Source organism: Myotis yumanensis, unplaced genomic scaffold (assembly GCF_028538775.1).
Source record: "Myotis yumanensis isolate MYYU_CA2020_CCGP unplaced genomic scaffold, mMyoYum1.0.hap1 SCAF_19, whole genome shotgun sequence".
Classification (NCBI taxonomy): Eukaryota; Metazoa; Chordata; class Mammalia; order Chiroptera; family Vespertilionidae; genus Myotis; species Myotis yumanensis.
The window spans coordinates 19,509,890-19,530,064 of NW_027223770.1; the positions used below are offsets into that span (position 1 = coordinate 19,509,890).

The 20,175-nt window shown below is 47.0% G+C and overlaps 1 protein-coding gene across 5 annotated transcripts in view; it reads left to right on the forward strand.

Moving 5' to 3' along the window:
- Positions 1-20,175, forward strand: part of NTM (neurotrimin) — an 858,035-nt gene that overhangs the window by 733,906 nt on the left and 103,954 nt on the right. For all 5 annotated transcript variants that reach the window (XM_070399304.1, XM_070399307.1, XM_070399305.1 and 2 more), the window contains one exon: positions 11,731-11,856. In XM_070399304.1, coding sequence (XP_070255405.1) covers positions 11,731-11,856 — 126 coding nt within the window. The remainder of the gene's footprint in view (positions 1-11,730; positions 11,857-20,175) is intronic.

Genomic DNA, 20,175 nt, shown 5'->3' on the forward strand with positions numbered 1-20,175 from the left:
GGCAGGTGCCCTGTCCCTGCCCTGCTGCCTCCATCCAACCCAGATGGGCAGCCTGGGAGATGGACATGGTGGTGCCCTCCCATCTGGCAGTCTTAAGGAGACTATGAGCACAGAGCAGCGTTCCCAGGAGCCCGAGAGGCTATGATGGCATGTACATACATGCACATGCTGGTTTACTTGTGCTGTCGCAAGATGGGGAAGCATGGGCTTCCCCTGGGGGTGGTGAGGGCATTCACTGTTGTAGGAAGGCCGTGCCTCTCTCCACAAGGTGGCTTGCTGAGCAGACGCAAGAGCATCTATCTATGGGGAAGAGTTAGCTAACCTCTTTCTGAATTTGGAGAAAAGGGAGCCCTGTTGAAAAGGAGGTGGGTCCTAGTTGGTTTGGCTCAGTGGATAGAGTGTCAGCCTGGGGACCAAAGGGTCCCGAGTTCGATTCTGGTCAAGGGCAAGTACCTCGGTTGCAGGCCCTAGCCCTGGTCAGGGCTCCTGCAGGAGGTAACCAATCGATGCGTTTCTCTCACATCAATATTTCTCTTTCCCTCTCCCCCACTCTCCCTACAAATCAATTTTTAAAAATCCTCTATTAACAAAACAAAAAAAAGAAAGAAAATGAGGTGTTACCACGGGAACTGCAGACCCTAAAACTGAAATGTATGGAAAGGGTCCCCTGGCTGAGGCCAGGGCTGCCGGGGGAGACTGACACTGTGCCCTGAGCCAGATGGGGTCTTGTCTCCTTTCTCTGAAGATCTTTTGGAATTTGTGCAAAAAATCTTTCTGGGGGAGAGACAGCTGAGGGACATGGGATGTGACAGCAGTCACAGATGCAGGTGTAGAGCTTTTCCGAACTGGTCACTCGAGTGTCATGGACAGCAGCTGCATTTTGCTTTGGGAAGAGAGACCTAGTGAGACACCAGATGCCTAGGGAGCAAAGGAAACTGCTTAAAGAGGCCTCGAGGCCAAGCCTCAAAGTATAAGGCAAAGCTCAGGCTGGCGGGAACCAGAGGAATAAACAATTGCCAGTGAGGAGAAATTAGAAACAGGAGGGATCAAAATTCCTTTTGAGCCCCTACCTGTGACATGCAGGTGAAGACATTGTACACGTCAAAAGATGCTATAAAGAAATCCAGCCAGCAATTCCAGGTTGCTTTTTACAGCAGATAATTATGCTGTTTACCACTAATTGATGGAAGTCTGCATTACCTCAATCACAATAGCATTTATGTGTAGAGCGATGAGCAGCTCGCTGAGTGCTTTTAATTATATCTACACATGTCATTTGATCCCAAACCCAATAGAAAAAGGTTGGGTTTGACCTGGAGAGTATTATGCTGAGTGAAATAAGGAAGGCAGAAACTGACAAATACCATTAGATTTCACTTATTTGTGGAATCTAATGAACAAAATAAACTAACAAACAAAACAGATTCATAAGAAACAGAACAAACTTGACGCCGTCAAAGGGGAGGGGGGCTGGGTGAAAAAGGTGAAGGGATTAAGAAAAAAGCGAATTAAAAAACTCATAGACAGACAATAGTGTGGTGATTAACAGAGGGAAAGGGGGGTGTGGAGGTAGGAGAAGGTAAAGGGGGGATCAATGGTGATGGAGGGAGACTTGATTTGGGGTGGCGAACACACCATACAACATGCAAATGATGTATTATAGAATTGTATCCCTGAAACCGATATAATTGTATTCACCAACGTCACCCCAATAAATTCAATAAAAGGTAAAATAAAATAATAACAAAAGAGAAAAGAAAAGCTTGGATCTGAGTTCTGCCATTTTCCAGCTTAGTGTCTCTGAGCACGTTATTAGCTATTTAAAGCCTAGTGTTCTGGATTAAATGGAAAATAAACGGGAAGTAGCTAATTTTTTTTTTAGATACACCTTACTAGAGATATTGCAATGGTCTGACTTCCTGTATGATGAGGCTTGTTGCTTAACCTCCCTGAGTTTGTCTTTGCCGAACAGTGGAGATAATGCCTGAGTTATTGTGAGGATTTAAGACGAAGCAGCCAATGCTAAGCCCCCAGCAAAGTGCTGGGCATTGATGGTGTCCAGCGGTCCTTCCTTCCCATCCTGCCTGAGCTGAATTTCACGTGCTTTGGGTTGAATGCCCATGATTGGTTTCATGTCCACCCCCCCCATGGGCATTCAACCCAAAACACGTGCTCTTATTCTAGAAGCTGCCAAACAACCAGGCCTGTCTGATGTCAGATCCATGTCACGATTAGCAATAATTCCCCTCTGTTTCCACAGTCAATCCTTGATGAAGAGATAGGTCTTGGCAGTATCTTGGACATTGTCAAGTATGATGGAGCACTGAGGTTGCAGGCTGGTTGCTGTGAATTCAACGGGTACTAATCTGCCCCAGAGCAGGAAAGCCTGGAGTGAGGCGTGCGTGCGTGGTGCTGACTTCGGCCTCCTGCGTCTCCATCAGGAATGACTGCGCTGGGTTGGGAGCAGAGCCCATCAGCACTTCCTTCCACATTTCAGCTCCTCCTGCGAGGAGCACATTCCAAACCTCGGAACCAGTGGTTTATGACTAATCCCGAATAAAGCGCCTGCTTTCCTCCCCGGGCTTCCTGACTTTCCAGCAAACATGAATGCTTTTAATGTGGAGGCAGAGGAAGAAAGAGATGTAAGCAATGACAGGAGGGTCCTGGTAAAGGGAATAACAGTCTGCCCCGGGGCTGTGTCGCCAAGGAGCCCTCTGTTCAGCATCTAATTTGGGATTCTGAATGGAATCTGACCTGTGCCTCCTGGGAAGGGGAAGCAGCCAGCGCATTGCTGGCCAGGAGAAGGGCCCCCCTCGGAGCTGCACCCTGTGCCCTCACATGGGGCAGCCACCAGCGCCTCTGAAGAAGAGGTTGGCATCTGCCCGGGAGGCGGGGAGGCGGCGTGCTCCTCGTAGCCTCTAAACCAGTGATGGCGAACCTTTTGAGCTCGGCGTGTCAGCATTTTGAAAAACCCTAACTTAACTCTGGTGCCGTGTCACATATAGACATTTTTTGATCTTTGCAACCATAGTAAAACAAAGACTTATATTTTTGTTATTTATTTTATATATTTAAATGCCATTTAACAAAGAAAAATCAGCCAAAAAAATGAGTTTGCGTGTCACCTCTGACACGCGTGTCATAGGTTCGCCATCACTGCTCTAAACCAAAGCACCCCCACTGCACCTAATGTCCGTGTTTCCCCTAATGTCCAGAGTTATGCATGTTTAGTAACACTGACAAGTCACATTTGAATAGTACTTCATGTTTAACATATAAAGCCTTGTGAGAGGATGGTGGGGGAGAAGCAGATCTGCACGTGGCTAGATGAATTGGCAAGACCCCAAGAACACTGTGCGGAGAATCCACATTCTATGGGGCTTAATTTGATGTGAAGAGAATAGATTTGGGAACATACATAATCAAAATTCAGGTCCCACCTTTGCCACTTAGTATCTGGGTAACCTGGAGCAAACCACTAAAATCCGAGAAAGCCTTAGTTTCTTTATCTGTAAATAGAAATAATAATGGAACTGCCTCAGTGGGTACCTGTGAGATTTAACCCATCTGTGGAGTCAAGTGCCTTGTCAACTGTCCAATGCACAACAGAGATTTATGGTGTGTGTGTGTGTGTGTGTGTGTGTGTGTGTGTATGTGTGTACGTGTATATGATTTTTGTTTATCTTTTTATGTATGCATCCATGATTCTGTGTGTATTTATTTTCTAACCCACATAATCCCTCATTAAAACACAACACTCTGTAACTCTACAATTTTTAATTAAATGTTTCTGAACACGTTTCTTGACCACTCTAAATATAAGTACCCTCTTTGTAAAATGTGGGAAGGGAAATAATTAGGGTGACCAACACTTGCCCGTTTGCCTGAGACTTTTCCAGTTTCAGCGCTAAAAGTCCCATATTCTGGGAAACCGTTCAGTTCCAAGTAAACCAGGACAATTAGGAGTAATATCGCTTTAGAAATAATATCTACTTGTGGGGTGAATGCAGGGGTAAAATAAATAAAGGTAATATATGCTAAACACCAGTTATACAGCAGGTATTTAACAAGCAGTAACTGCCAGTATTATTATAGATGCTGAGAGTCTTTGGAGGCTATTGAAAGATCTTGAGCAAGTTTATTCATGTCAATTTATTTGCATTTCCATTCAGCCTCGTGAAAACACCCTCATTCATTCAAAAAATATCTGTTGAACACAACCTATGCCAGATATTATGGTATGTACTGAATACATCAATGAACAAGACACATTTTATTTGAGAGAACTGACAGTTATGCAACAATCTAGTATGGAGAGTTCTACTTTTGAAAAGGTGATCAAGGAAGGCTGCCTACAGGAGCAAAGATTTAAAGCATGAGACAGAACCAGCCAGGCGAAAGGCAGGAAGAAAGGCAGGCAGAGAGGACCCGAGTCAATGGATGGCTTGGTGTTTTGGGAGGAAAGGAAGCCAGTGGAATGACTAAAAGAGAATGACATGGGATGTGTGTGGAGAGGGAGGCAGGACCTGGTTCATTGAGGGTTATTGAAGCCAAGGCAGGAGCTTGGCCTCATGCTCCATGATGGCCTCATCTCTTTGTTCACTTTGGGTGAGAGAAGGAATGTTCTAGATCAAGCATACTTTTCATAGCCTGAATTCATACCTTCACAAGTCAGCTTTGCCCTAGAGTTTACCTTGGTCCACAGTGGCCAGCGTGAAAAGACAGATTAGTCCGCGAACCAGCATCAGCTCAGTTGTATCTGTAAGTGTTTTCTGATCCAGATAGAACATTCAGGCACTAGGCTATTGACAAAGGCCCTAGTGTCTGCAAAGCAGGCTAGTTGAGGGCCCTCCAGCTATTCTATAAAGACAAAGGTCCCAAGCCGTATGCTGCCTTTGCTGTGGAAACTATGAGTTGCCATGGGCATCTCAGATCTTCACTCTGTGGAGGAGGGGGGAGGCAGGGGGAGAAATGCCACGGGCAGCAAAGGAAGCCATCTGGGATGCATAGATCTGCGTGTGCCGTGCAGAGTAACCCGGTCCAGGCAGCTCAGCCCCACAGGACTGTGCAGTGCTTAATAAAGCATCTTAATTTGGATTTAATAGGATATCTACCGGGTGCTAAAAACAGCAAATTGCTATTTATTAATGACATAATTATTAAAACCTAACACCTGGGCAGTGGAAGCTAAACCAAGACGGGGGAAGTTCCCTATAATACTGTTTTAATAATTATGTTATTTAACTATTCACACATTTAAATTAAAATTCAATACCAGGCAGGCTGAACCTTAACATAATGTAATGATGTGGAACTGTATCCAGAGTGGGGCTCATCAGACTCTGCTTTTCCTCCCAAGCATCACCTACCCACTTCCCGGTCTCCCTGTGTCCACATGTGTGTGTTTTCTAGATTTGTGGCATGCACGTCTGGAGAAACAAGTTGATTGCCTGTTTTAGGAAGCCATGAACTCTTAGCAGATCTCAGACCTCACCCCAGACCTTTGATTGTATCATTCCAATCATGCTGTCATCTCACTACAGGACATCTAAAAGAGAAAGTAGTCAAATTGCTGTTCTCCCCAAGAATAGTTCTCCCTATACCACCCAGGGACCTGCTAGCTCAGCCATCAGCTGCTCTTGAACACAGCAGTGTTTATATTGGACTCTGTATTCCCATTCTCCCATCCAGGGTACCACCAGCTCTGGCTCATCTCCCATGGCAATGCTTTCAAATCCACCCTTTCCCTCCATCCTTACAGAGGCAACTGTTTAACCCGGGCCTTGGATATCTTATATGGATTGATTTTCTCTGAGTCCAATTTCTGTCTGTTTTCATTATGATACATCGTTACCTGGTTACTTTGCTAACCAGGTAAATTTAAAATATACAGAATTCCATTAAAATTTTTTTGAAGCTTGCAATTACCTGTAGGATAGAGTTAAAATCCAGAACCTAGCCATTTAGGCTGTTTCATAATCTGGCTCTAGTTTAGTCATTGATCTTGTATTCCATTCCTCCCTGAGTCGGTTACAATGCATTGATCCTCCATCTGTGTTGAAGCTACATACATGTGTTTTCCAAGCACACACAATATAAAACTCACTTATTGAGCACTTGGTATTCTAGGAGCTTCTCTAAGTATATTTTATAAACTTACCCCTTAAATTCTCAAATAAATTCTCTGAGGGACATGCAATTATCAGCTCCATGACAGGGATGAAGAAGAAAGGCACAGCGAGGTCAACTAGCTTGGCCAAGGTTACCCAGTTTGAACAAAAAAGAGCCAGGGTCCCAACCAGTACTCTCTATTGCCTCCTGTAGTACAGACTCCGTATTTTCAGACATGACATGGGCTTCTGCCTAACCTTCTGTGCCCAGGTCATTCTGCCTTGCTTGAAACAGCTTCACATTTTCAGCCTGTACAGCTGTCTCTCATTTGCAGATGTTCGCTCTAGACCCTCCATCTAAGGTCCAAACTAGACCCTCTACTTGAGGCCCAAGCTAGACCCTCTATCTGAGAAGCCACTCGATGCTCCTACTCACTATGACCCTCCCTCCACTCACAGAACTTAATGTTTGTACCCTTCCTTTCACATTCAATCACATGCCATTTGTGAAACCTTTTGCTTTGTTATTCAAGTTCCTGGGATATTTATATGCAGTTTCCTCAAACCGATTGTAAGTTCACAGAGGCCAAAGAATTGTGTATTTCTGCATACCATTCATATACTTCACACACAGTTGTGTCTATAGTAGGTGTTCACTAAATGTTTCCTGAACGACTTCTGGCCCAGCCTACAGTAGAGGGTATTGTTACATTAATGATTATGCCGGTGATTTTTGGTGATATCTTCTTTGCCTAGCATGTCTCGCCTCCTCTTCTTCCCAGAATGACTTCTGCTTATCTTCTAGGGCTTAGCTGAGGTGTTGCATACCCCAGAAGCCTTCCCTGGCATCTGTCTCCAGGCTGATTTAGGTGTCTCTCTGTATTGCCTTGACACTCTTATTCACCTCTCTATGTTGGCATGCATTAAAGGGGTTTGCTCTGTACCTGTTTTTACATTGCTAGACTGGGAACCCCTTGGTGACAAGGACTGTGTCCTTTTCAGGGTTATGTTCTCGGTGCTATGAACAATGTTATGGATACTGAGGAAGGAAGGAAGGAAGGAAGGAAGGAAGGAAGGAAGGAAGGAAGGAAGGAAGGAAGGGAGGGAGGGAGGGAGGGAGGGAGGGAGGGAGGGAGGGAGGGAGGGAGGAGTAAGTTAACAAATACAAACAAAGCAATCCTAGGATGTTTCTAAGAGCCTGCATGATTTAAAAAGTATAAGAAAACCATTCTCAGTTAGTCAAAACTTCTTTATGAATATGGATTAGCTAAAACCACGGTACATCCTATTAACTCCATGTAATTTTAAATAGTGACAACGTGTTAGAAGTTGCCATCTAGAAAGCGATACTGCCAATCCCCTGGCATCTCAGGCACTTTGCTGCTTTAGTTCTGAGAGTGGGGAGTGTACCTCTGGTCAACCACCTCAGCCCATTGCCATGATTGGGCGGCCTCTGAAACTTGCCCAGGGGAAATTTTCCACCTTCAGGTTACACTCCCAGGCAGGATTAAAAGGACAGCAAGCATTTCACCAACTTCTAGTGCATGAGTTGGATGCTTTCCAGGTGCTAGTGGGGAGGGAGACAATTCTAGATGATTCTTCCAAGGATGGGATGTGATTGTCTCATTTAATATACTGACTTTGCTGACAGCTCTGGCCCAAACCACCTTCTGATCCACTTGGGGACTGTCCATTGTTCTCCAGTGTATGATTAGCAGATTAGCTATCATGTAAGAAGCCAGGAAAATGAACTTCCAGGAAGCCCTTCCAAAGCAAGAGTAATTCATTACTCGACCTGATTTCCACTTAAAATGTACTTTAAGCACACTTCCAACTACAAACCCTAAATCAGCCCGTGTCCACAAAGTCCATCATTTTTTATTTTATCGCATGGCGTTGGCGTGACTTAATCTCTTGCAGAGCATCTCGGAGTGCTTTCCAGATCCATAAATTACTCACCTGCACAGTGGAAGCACTGCCTGCAAGGCCACCACCGTCACTCTGCAGGCAGCCTGTCCTCTGAGAAGCGAGCAAGACAGTGGGTGCCAAGGATGGGCAGGAGCAGGGGTCAGGAGGATGTATGGATCGGTGGAGTGGTGCTTGGAGAACTGAATACTCTAGTTAAAACACTGAATAAATTCCATCAAGTTTAAATGTTGTTAGAACTAAGAGAATTTAGAAATGTGGGTCTTTCAGATAGTCAGCAAATCGGGTGTTCTGTCCTTAACTTATCAATTATTATTCTGTCTTGGGAGATTCAATCTAGCTTTTAAAGTGACGTAGCCATTAGTTGCAACATGATGTCTTAGAAGCCCTGGTTTGTAAGAGCCAATGCTCACTCCTTAACCCTCACCATATTGATTCTCCATTGTTTTTGTCCCACCAAATACCTGTGAGAGTACAGGTAAATGTGTGTGCAATCACACACACACACACACACACTGCCTTTCTATCTGAAGATGATGTGAATTTAAACATAAAAATGATGAACGGTGCCCTAGCTCGGTGGCTCAGTTGGTTGGAGCATCGTCCCACACACCAAAATGTTATGGGTTCAATTCCCGGTCAGGTCAGGGCACATACCTAGGTTGCAGGTGTGATCCCGGGTCAGGGCACTGATGGGAGGCAACCAATCATTGTTTCTCTGTCACATTGACATTTCTTTCTCTCTCTCCTCCCTCTCTCCCTCACTCCTTCCCTCTCTTTTTCTCTCTTCCTTCCTCTCTCCAAAATCACTATTGGAAAACATATCCTCAGGTGAGGATTAAAAATGTAATAAAAATCATTAAGGTCCTTACTTTATGGAAGACACCCTATTCAGAACAGCAGATTTTTTTTAAATGAGAAAGGCTCTTGCTCAGTATCTCATCTTCTGATAATTCATAGCATATTGAAGAAAGATGAGAAAACGTATCATAAGAGAGTAAATTTAAATGCTTTGAAGAAGCTATGGAATCCGTAGTAAGAGAAAGGCCACACCCTTTTGGAGATCATGCAGAAGACCTTATAGAAGGTGTGGTAACACAACCAGGCCTTGAACAATTCCAATAGGTATAGGTAGTTGGCGAGAAGGAGAGAAGAGTCTAAGAGATCAAAATCAGCATAAGGGCATGAGGACAAGGAAACAATGTGGAATTTGTGCTTATTAATGAGTTGTCCTGTGTGTGCAGTGTGGAAAAGAGTGGGGAATATTTTAAGAAGGAGGAACAAAGGCTAAGGGAAGACATCTGCTTGATAACCCCCTTTTGTGTGAAGGAGGAAGTCCAATGCAATAAAAAGTGCTAGATTAATGCTTCAGACAGAGGAAAGATGAGCCCTGAAATTCCCAACCGCCTCATCTCCATGTGAAGGTTGCACTCTGGCCTTGGAACAGGGCATGGGGGTGATGGTCAAGTTCCCTGGGATCTCCAGGAGGCCAGATGGCATTGTATACTGGTGGATGATGTGCCCTGGAAGTGCCCGCTGTGGTGGCTTTGACAGGTGTTTATTCAAGGAAAGAAACTAACATGAAGAAACTTAAGAGAGCTGGATGGAGGGGCCAGGTAATTTGTGAAGAATTAATGAGTCAGATCTACTGTCAGTAGAACTGAAATGGTGTGTGTTAACGATCCGGTTCTGAGGTTGTTACAAACATGTAGCAGGTTGGGAAGGTGCTGGAATAACCATTATAATCCCCATGCTATAAATATCTGTTGAGCTTTGACTACGGATATAAATATAAGTCATGGCTCAGGCCATCAAAAAGCTCATGGTCTAGTGCAGTGGTCGGTAAACTCATTAGTCAACAGAGCCAAATATCAACAGTACAATGATTGAAATTTCTTTTGAGAACCAGATTTTTAAAATTTAAACTATATAGGTAGGTACATTGTTATTAACTTAATTAGGGTACTCCTAAGGCTTAGGAAGAGCCACACACAAGGGGCCAAAGAGCCACATGTGGCTCACGAGCCGCAGTTTGCCGACCACGGTTCTAGTGGATGAGAAATGCTAAGACAATAACCATTGCATAGTGGGATAGGCGCCAAGTGACATTCTTACTTTATAAACCAATTGGCAGGCAAATGAAGAGTCATACACGGACCAAAAATCACATTCACTAGTTTTGATGATACTGGAGCATTAAGCTCAGATGTGTAGCAACAATTAGCTCCTAATTCTGAACCCCAGATGAGACGGATGGACACAGGCAACTGCTGGCTGTGCGGTGGGCCCTCCCACACCTGTAGGACATTGGCCTGTGACACATGCACTAGGACAGTGGTCGGCAAACTGCAGCTGGCGCACCACATGCCTGTGGCCCCTTGAGTGTGGCACTTCCACAAAAATACCACGTGCGGGCGCACATGTACAGTGCGATTGAAACTTTGTGGCCCATGCACAGAAGTCGGTATTTTGTGGAAGAGCCACACTCAAGGGGCCAAAGAGCTGCATGTGACTCTCGAGCAGCAGTTTGCCGACCACTGCACTAGGAGGACCACAACAGAACTCAGCTTCTTATGGGGAGCTTGACCCCAAAACTAAAGACCAAACAGAGTGGGGTTCCTGTTCCCAAATTTACCAATTAAAACGAATCCCTCCCTTCCTTTGAGGAATTGTTTTAGGGGTCCGAGAGAGAAAGGGACCAAGTGAGTCTAGTTAATTGACATTTTTTGATTCACCATCAGGCTGTGAGTAGGCAGATGAGGAGCAGCTGGCATGTAGAGTCATGCAGGAGGGCAGAGAGGTGTAAGGGTCAGAAACGGTGCAACATTGCCCAGCCGGTGTTGTTCAGTGGTTGAGCGTTGACCTATGAACCAGGAGGTCACACTTCAATTCCCAGTCAGGGCAAATGCCTAGGTTGTGGGTTTGATCCCCAGTGTGGGGTGTGCAGGAGGCAGCCGATCAATGTTTCTCTCATCCTTGATGTTTCTATCTCTCTCTTCCTCTTCCTTCCTCTCTGAAATCAATACAAATATATTTTAAAAAAGAGGAAAGCTGCAACAAAGTAGCTTTTGATTTAGGCTTTAAAGGATGACTGGGAGTTTTCTACTAAGGACATAAGGAACAAGATAGACCCCCAAATGCTTAATGATCAGAAAGGGCATGATGTGTTGGGGGTGACAAGGGTATAAGTTGAGATAGAATCAGCGGGAATACCAATGGAAACAGGTTGATGCTTGATTCTGAACAGCCTGCTATCCCAGGACGAAGTGGGTGGATATGATCAGCTGGGAAATAAGGAACAATTGGAGTTGTTTAGGCAGAGATGTGATATGCTCAGAATTGTATTCCATCAACTCTGAATGCACTGTGGAGAATGACTTGTGGATGCGTGTCAGAGGGGACTTGGGTGAGAGTGCAGACAGGAAGAGGGTGGAGGCGAGGACAATAGTGTTGCATTGAAATCCATCCCCATCAGTACTTCCCGACTTCGGGTTTAGACAGGAGGAAATAGACAATAAATTCAAGGTAAGATGTTCCTTTTATGTTTAAGATAATTCCTCTAATTTCTCTCCATTTGTTCCCATCACCCTTATACTTCAGTCCCTGAGCTATTCTGCCAGCTATTATTGTGAGACAACAAAGAGATGTTTCAACAGGGTATTTATTTTCCTTCCACTGGCTTTTGTCTCCACAGTATCTCCCAAAATTGTAGAGATTTCTTCAGATATCTCCATTAATGAAGGAAACAATATCAGCCTCACCTGCATAGCAACGGGCAGACCAGAGCCCACGGTTACCTGGAGACACATCTCCCCCAAAGGTAAGAGAGCAGTTTGGTGCTTTGTGTCGTGAAAGCAACTGAGGACTTGCTGGCCACAGCTAGTAGGGTGACTTCATCCAAAGGGTCCTTCGTTGTTGGTAGCCCGATAACAATGCTCGAGGCTCTGCGAGGGTTTGGTGTTCTCCAAAAGACAGGCCTATCCTCTTAAGGCAGGGGTCCTCAAACTTTTTAAACAGGGGGCCAGTTCACTGTCCCTCAGACCGTTGGAGGGCCGGACTATAGTTTTTAAAAAAACTATGAACAAATTCCTATGCACACTGCACATATCTTATTTTGAAGTAAAAAAACAAAACGGGAACAAATACAATATTTGTATTTGCATGTGGCCCGAGGGCTGTAGTTTGAGGACCCCTGCTCTAAGGTTTCAGCGGCCATATTTGAGCTCCTCTCCAATCCCTGGGAACTGCGTCCCAGCTGGTGGTGGATGAAGTGGGAGTAAGATGTTCTGGGAGAACGTCATTGGCCATATTTGATGGTGGACAATTCGCTTTCATGGCATTGTTCAGCTGGTTGTTTTAAGAGAACACAAAATAAATGAGAGCTCCGAATGGCCACATTCCTAAATGCACAATTTCCAAATCGAGGCTTGTTTGGCATTGCCAGATATCTGGTCTCTATTCCGTTGTTTTGTAGCTTTGTTGTTGTTTTACTGTGATTAATCCAAGATGACCAAATTGCAAAATGTACTTTGTCTTAATGCTTAGATGTTGTATAGACAAGACCAGACTAAGTGGTGTTTTCTGCTTTCATGGCTTGAACATTAAACATTTAGAATCTAAGTAGATGCCATTTATCATTAAGCTGGCTTTTATTCACGGTACATTAAATTATTTTATTTGTTCTTCAATATCTCTTGAATGCTGGCAATAATCTAGGCACACGTCTCAGCGTGGGGGATATAGCAATTAACCCAAACAAGATCACATTCTCATGAGGAAAATGGCCATAAAAGGAATATACAAGACACCAGGTGGTGATAAGGATGAGAAAATAGAACCGTATATATTGACTAAAAGAAAAGAGGTTTGGTCAGGGAAGGCCTTTGAGAAGGTGACTTTGAGCAGAGACATGAATAAAAAGCCTTAATTTCATTGGTTATTGTGAATATACACATATGGATGTATGCATGAAGGTATGTGCATTGCTGAGTAGTAAGGATGTAAAAGGAACTATAGTGGTAGTTGTTTGCTCGATGTTGCAGGCCAGGTCCCCCAAAAGTGTGTAAGAATTTTATTCAAGATGCTCTTGGAACCAACCTCTGTAGAAGGGAAAAAAAAGGAAGAGGGTTGGGCAGTTGGAGAAGTTGAGTTGCACTGTAGTCACTTGGAATATCTCAGCTGACAGGATGTGGGGCGTTCTGAAGCTGGGGTAACCCTTCAGACAGGTTCTTTATTTGAGGTGAGGGGGTTGGCACAGCAGTCCGTCGCTGAAGCTGGGCTGTCCACAGAAAGGCTGTGTACCAGAACCAGGCATCTCTTCACATGACACAATCCCTGTAGAGCTTCAACTGAACGAGTGCTGTCTACCACCAGCACACGACCCCTGGGGCAGACATCCTCTCTTCCCAAAGGTGGCAGCGCCTCAGCATCCACTACACTTGGGGACATTTTAAAATACCTGTCAGAGCTGTGAAGGGGCCTCAAATACCAAATCCCCTTTCTTACTAGCAGACATTGACACTTTGCCCTGCTAGAGGTCTTTGGAGAAACCATGAGATTTTCAGTGTTGGGCCTGAGTTCCCAGGAGCTGCCCCAGGCCAGCATTCCTGACTCTACCCCATGAGCAAAGGCATCAAAGAGCTTCCCGTGTCTGTCAGTCTCTTGATGGATGTGAAATGACATTAAATGAGGACAGGCCCACGATCCGGGAGGAGGCCTCAGGTGTGTGTGAAATCGTCACTGATGGAAGGTGGCCCTGGCACCTCTGAAGCAGGGGCCCTCCCAATGGACAGGCTTCCGAAGACTGTGGAGTCCACCAGTCAGCGCTGCCTAATGCTGAGTCCCCAGAGCTCCTGAATGCCAGGGCCGCTGGGCCTGCGACTCTGCAGGGCCTTTATCATCCCAGGTAGACGTGCTTCGCCCTCTGTCAGGCAGAGGCCCTGTGGCCTCCCTCTCGCAGGTCTCCCTCTGTCTCCTGTGTGAGGCCTTTTCTCATGTCCTCCTTCCTCCCTTCTCCGCTGGGCCTCTTCTCCTTTTGTCTTGCCCTTTGCTGCTTTTTCCTTTTGTCCTTTGCTTTCCTTTCTCTCTCAGCCTCCCACATGTTTCCGCTTTCATTTCATTTTTTCCCCACATGTGTTTCTTCCCCCCCCTCTTTCTCTTCTCCACACAATTACCTGCGTCTTCCTTCTGACAGTGGAGCCCTCTTCCGTTCATCTCCCTGAAGTTCGCACCGCTGTGCCCTAGACTCCTCTTCCCTTTGGGGGTCCATCAAGTAGATTCATTTCCCCGGGGGACGCTCCCTGCGCCTGGCTCACAGGCGTCCTTTTTACCAGGGTTTTTAGCTGCTATGGAAACAGAAGCTGGATCAAGGGGAGTGGAGCAGGATACTCAGAATCTACCTGTGGCTCAGTGTAAAGGAGATGAAGTCTTTCCAGATCCCTGGTCCAGATGAGCTATCCCAGATTCAAACTGATGAGACACCCGGAGCAGAAACGAATCCCCAGGGACTCGCCAGGCAGCCGCGCTCCCGGTGACGGATGGTTTGGGGATCAGAGCTGCCATTGGGCTGCTGCCAAATCAGAACCGAAGCTGCAGACACTTAGCAGCTAGACCTTCATCTTTCCCCACTAAATGGCTCCAAAGGATGCTTATCTTAAACAAGTTAGGGCAGGCGTGAGGTTCCTCAGAGAACAAGGTACGCTGCACCTTAGGGAGGGCTCCGAAGGGAAGGGAGAGAGCGGCTGCCAGCTTTGTCCCATCCTCTGTGCGAGGACCATGTCTCATCCAGGATCATTCTTACACACACACCCCCATTAGAAACGCTTTTGGCGACCCTGATGGCTTCATTGGATCTTCTCTCTCCAGACTGCTCTGTCTGTTCTGTACATTTCTGAATAATCCAAGCGCCCTCCATCATAATACATGTCACTATGTGCAATAAGCTAAGCTGCCTTCGAATATGCATTTCCAGTGGTGACCACCTTATATGTGGAAAGGGGAGGCAGAAATGTCAACACCGTTTTACCAGGAATGGCTCATTAAATTCGATGCACAGAAACTAGAAGGATGGAGGTGGCAGGGACTTGCCCCTAAGGTTGTCTGCCTAGCACTTCATGTCAGAGGGAGAAAATGTCAGCTGTCCATATCCAAGAGGAAGAGGGGGGTGAGGCCCTCCAAGCTACCTCTCTGCATCACCACTGAGCCTGAGAAGTAGTTCCCCACCTATTATGATAGCACTAGAGGCCTGGTGCACAAATTTGTGCACGGGTGGGGTCCCTCGGCCTGGCCAGCAATTGGGCCAATCAGGGCCATCTCATGGGAAGTCGGCCGGCTTGGGGAGGGACCACGGGAGATTGGCTATGGGAGCACACTGACCACCAGGGGGCAGCTCCTACGTTGATTGTCTGCCCCCCTGGTGGTCAGTGTTCATCATAGCTACCGGCCAGTCATCCAGTCATAACAGTCGCTTAGGCTTTTATATATATAGATACTTTTTAGTTCCTCATATGAAGTTGCTACTCCCAAGGGTTCAAGGACAAAGGGCATTAGCTGTGAAAGATACCTGCCCTCATCTGCACTCCTGCTGGGAACGTACAGGTACTGTGCGCACCTGCACGGTGTTTGCCCCCATCTCACAGTCTCACACCAAAAAGCCAAATCCATCTTGATGAATGTTTTACTGGCCCTTCTTCAAATCCCGTGTAAATGCTAGGAGCCTACTCAAGGGGCCAAAGTACCACCAGTGTTCCCACAGCCCCCTTCAGACACATGCCCCATTCATGACTCTGCACCTTGTATTTCTCCTGGTCTAGGGATATAAGAATTTATGTTAGCACAGCCCTTAAGCGCTAGTGTTTCTATCTTCAAAAGAGTGCCTTTGGTGTTCTTGATTCCTCAAGGTCTTCCCTAAATACCCAGAGACACCATCTCTGTAATTGTATCCTAAAGGATGCTTTTAGGACCTCACTCTTCAGAGAAGAATGTTCTCAAAGCCCAGTTTTTATCTTACCATCCAGTTTCTGATGGATGGTAAGATCTTTAAAGAGAAGGCCACGATTCTAGCGTCTTCACATTCCTGGGAGGAGAACATAGAGCTGAGGTGAAGGCATGACTCCAGTCACTGCTGAGTGGATTCCGTACATTGGGGCAGGGATCACTGGGGTTCCTAATGGACCTCCCGCATGGCTGTCCCTCCCTCCCTTTCTCTCCCACCAAATGAAGCACAGAAAATGAAACCCTCACTGAAGCTACTGAAAGAACACCTTGTGCCCAGATACTGGTTGGGGCTCAGTAAGGCCCCGGAGGCTGTTTACAGAGATGCCCCGATCTCTAATTCATGAGTTTTCTGAGATCAGGGCCTGCCTCTCATTCATCTTTGATTCTTTGCCTCCTAGCACAATGCTCAGCACCTGGGAAGCATTTGAGGAATATTTGTTGATTCCGAGAGCAAGCACTTACTTGTGCCAGTGCCCGAAGGGGCTCGCCTCTTCCTGCATCTGAGGGCCTCATCCGGATTCATGAGGAATGCTCCTGCCCTTGGATGTTGCAGTCGCCACTGCATGTTTCCTCTTGATCTCCGCTGGCGAGTCTTCAGGACATTTCTCTGGTCTTCACAGGCTCTTCAGGGCTTTGCTGGGGTTCCCTAGGGGGAACCCCGCTGTGGCAGGCCTTGACTCCTCCTTGAAGGAGACACTCCTTTTCACGTTCTCTTTGCAGAAATGGAGGAGGCTCACCAGTGACTCTGAGGAGGGTCTTCTGAGAGCTCCCTTCGCCCTCCTCTTGCTGTGTGTGTTGTGTGTGTTTCTCTGGCATGTTCTGTGTCCGGTCTTTCTGGGACCCTTGATCCTTTTGGGGTCTTAGTGTTTGGAACCCTTCCTGTGCCTAAACCCTCAGTATCTCTCATGAGATTTTGTACAACAACCCTGGATGTCGCCAGGGACAGTTAGTTCAACTGTATGTGAAAATGGTCTGCTGCTCCTGGGTTACCAAATGAAAATGCAAAGAAAGAAATCAGTACAAAAAATAGAGAAACATCACTTTAAAAATTCTTCCCACTCCCCACCGTGTGTGAGTTGAGACGGAACAGAGATTGATGGGTTGGTTTCCCCAGGCCATGCAAAGGCCCTGGGGGCATGGTTAGAGCAAAACCATATGCCCATTGGGTCCCCAACCAAGCCCTCGGTACGGAAGCCTTCTCTCTCCATAGGGAGGAGTGGGCACTTCTGCAGGCCCCCCGCACCCATACCTGCAGGACCAAGCAACCTTCCCCTGCAGCCAGATCTCTTTCCTCTACACCTTGCTTCTCCTGTTGGACTTGGAGAGGCCCAGTGGGCAGTTGGTTGTCCCAGCCCTTGTGTCTCTGAGTTTCAAAGGGCACTGAGTTGATGAAGACAAAGTGACCCTTCATGGAAGCTCTTCTCCTTGCCCATGCCCTACGCTGTCCCCTGTACCTGCCACCCACCCACCTATTTCCCCATTTGTTAGCACTGACAGGCCTTCCTCCCCAGCCAAGCAGGACACCGAGCACTAATTGGCACTGGAGGTATCGCAGCTTGAGTTCGACCAGAGCTGGCAGGCTCCATGACTCCGGTGACAGCTCTGCGAAAAAGTGTCAGGAGCACCGCTCTGGCATGCCATCGGCTGACGGCAGCACCCTGGCACTAATGAGCAGCCTGTCAGCACCAGCATCAGGGGCCCCGTGTGGCACAGGGATCATTAGGATGGCAGATGAGAAAGTTTTCTCCAGCAAAAGAGCCGGAAAGGGAGGGCAGGAGCACAAAGTGGAACTCACGGCATCGCCTTGCCCATGGAGGGTAACCACCCAGCAGGAAGGAACCAGTATTAAAATTTAAAAAAAAAGGAAGAAAAAGATTTAGTGAAGATCTCTATCTATGCCAGCCCTGGACAACTGTTGGACTCTCTCTCATTTTGGTTGGGTTGCCCAGTGACTAAACGATGCACGCTACAGATCTTTCTGCAGTAAGGCAAGAGGGAACCCCGAGAGAAAATTAACTCCCCAGTGAAGGCCATGGCGCTATGAGACCAGGAAGCGGCCCAGGTTCTCAAGCAGGAGGGTCTGAGGGAGAGAGAGAGCCTTGAGATCGGTGTCTTTGCTGTTTGTGGGGAAGGCTCCCTGTCCCCAGGGCCTGCTCAGCTAGCAACCTCCTGTCCGTCTTCTGCTGGAGCGTGAGAATCCAGGAGAGGCAATTACGTATGATAAGGAGCGTTTCCTGTCATTTCATCCCACATCTGGGCGTGGGGACAGCAGTGCCGAGCACAGCAGCTCTACTTCTCTGCTCCCTGAGGGCAGGTGGAAATTTCCCAGCTTGTTCATCCCTGTGCATCAGGCTGAGGACGGGGCGGGACTGGCCCTTCTTTGAGGCCTTGGCTCCCCGCAATGGCTCCGTCTCCATCAGTGGAGGCCGCCTGAGAGAAGACGGCGATCTGCCTGTAAGAGGTGGGCTTTGAAGGCAGGTCCAACTGGAGTTTAATTCCCCTCCACTGCTCACTGGCTGGGTCATTCCGCGGTAGCAATACACCTCTCTGCAATGCGCTTCTTCATTCATGTTCTTGCTTCTCCGTGTGGCAGGCAGTGTTAAGGATCTGGTCTGGGGCCTTGATGGCCACACACATTGTGGTCACTCTAACCACTTCATGTTCCCTGCACACTTGGCACCCTCACCTCACACACAGCTGTTCCCCGGAGCCCTGTCCTGCAGGCTCCTTTGGGATAAAGCTCTGGTTTTGTGCTAAGGCCGTGCTCAAACGCCCACTTTGAAAGCCTCTGACGACCTTCGTCAGGCAGAGTGAGTTGCGCTTTGCATGTGCCCCTAGCGATGGCCGTTCTCACAGGTGCCCACGGGACCTCCTGTTGTCTTAGGGGTCAGGGCGGCCAGGAATCGGCCTCACACTGTGTGATTGTACCCCAGTGCCGAGCACAGCAGCAGACATTTGCAGGCCCGGCTAGTGATTGTCCAGCAAAGACATATCCAATCGGTAGACACAGCGTCTTTCTTTTCCTTTTTAAAATTAAATCTCGCTGGTACATAATTTAAAACAAAATCAATTTTAATGAATAAAGGCTAAGCTACGGGAGCCTCATCCCTTCGCAGCATTCTCCACTGTGGCTCTTTTGTTCCCCAAATCATCAAAGGGATCCGTAAGCAGAAGCTCTCCCTCACCCATCTCTGGGCTACCCTGGCACCAAGGCTTGGCCTCTTCTACAGAACAAAAACAATAATGCCTTTGTGGCATGAACAAGGATCAAACATTGTCACCAATGCGGGGCGCCCAGCCCCTGCGGACACATAGTAGGTGCATGTGTACTGGAGACACATAGTAGGTGCATGTGTACTGGAGACACATAGTAGGTGCATGTGTACTGTGCCCAACAATGTTAGCTTCCGCTTCCGTAGCCTTGGCCAGCCCCTTCCTCCTCACTCCCACCCATGGCACAAGCACCGAAGGGGAGGGAATTAAAATTCTTTTGTCTGAAAAGGTTGAAGTCCTACAAAAACCCAAGCTCAGTCAATTGCCAGGATGGATAGCTATCCAACGGTGCTTAATCAGCACCTCCTTAACCCTTACCATTTTCTAATTAACAAAGGTGCTTGATTAAAATTCCCAGAGTACCCCCAAGTAGCTATCCCAGGAGGGCCCAAGTGATTGCTCTTGCCAAAGGTATTACGGTGGTCATCGATGGTGGGAGAAGAAAATAATTGCATCCTAATGGGAAGTGGCAGGTCCCCGTCCACCATAGCAGCCAGCACCTCACGTCGGTGTGACGCCCACCCTATACAGAGAAAGCGTTTATCAGGATGACGGGAAGCCGGTGGCACAACGAGGAGAACCGAGGCAAAGTGATCCAGCCACTATCTGAGCAAATGATTTAAGCACAGACACGCAGAGGAAGGCGGGAGAGAAGAAAGCGGGGGAAGACATCCATAGATCCCTCTTTACCTTTGTAATTCTCTTTAACTATAAAATTACAGCGAGACGGATACGGCGAGGGGGAAATTTGCCAATGTCAATAAGGGTTTTTGTAAGTTTAATATTTATGATCCGCTTTAAAGCAATATTATAGCGGTGCAACTTCCTACTTCAAAGAAGAGAAAAATCATAAAAAGGCTAGTGGGGGAAT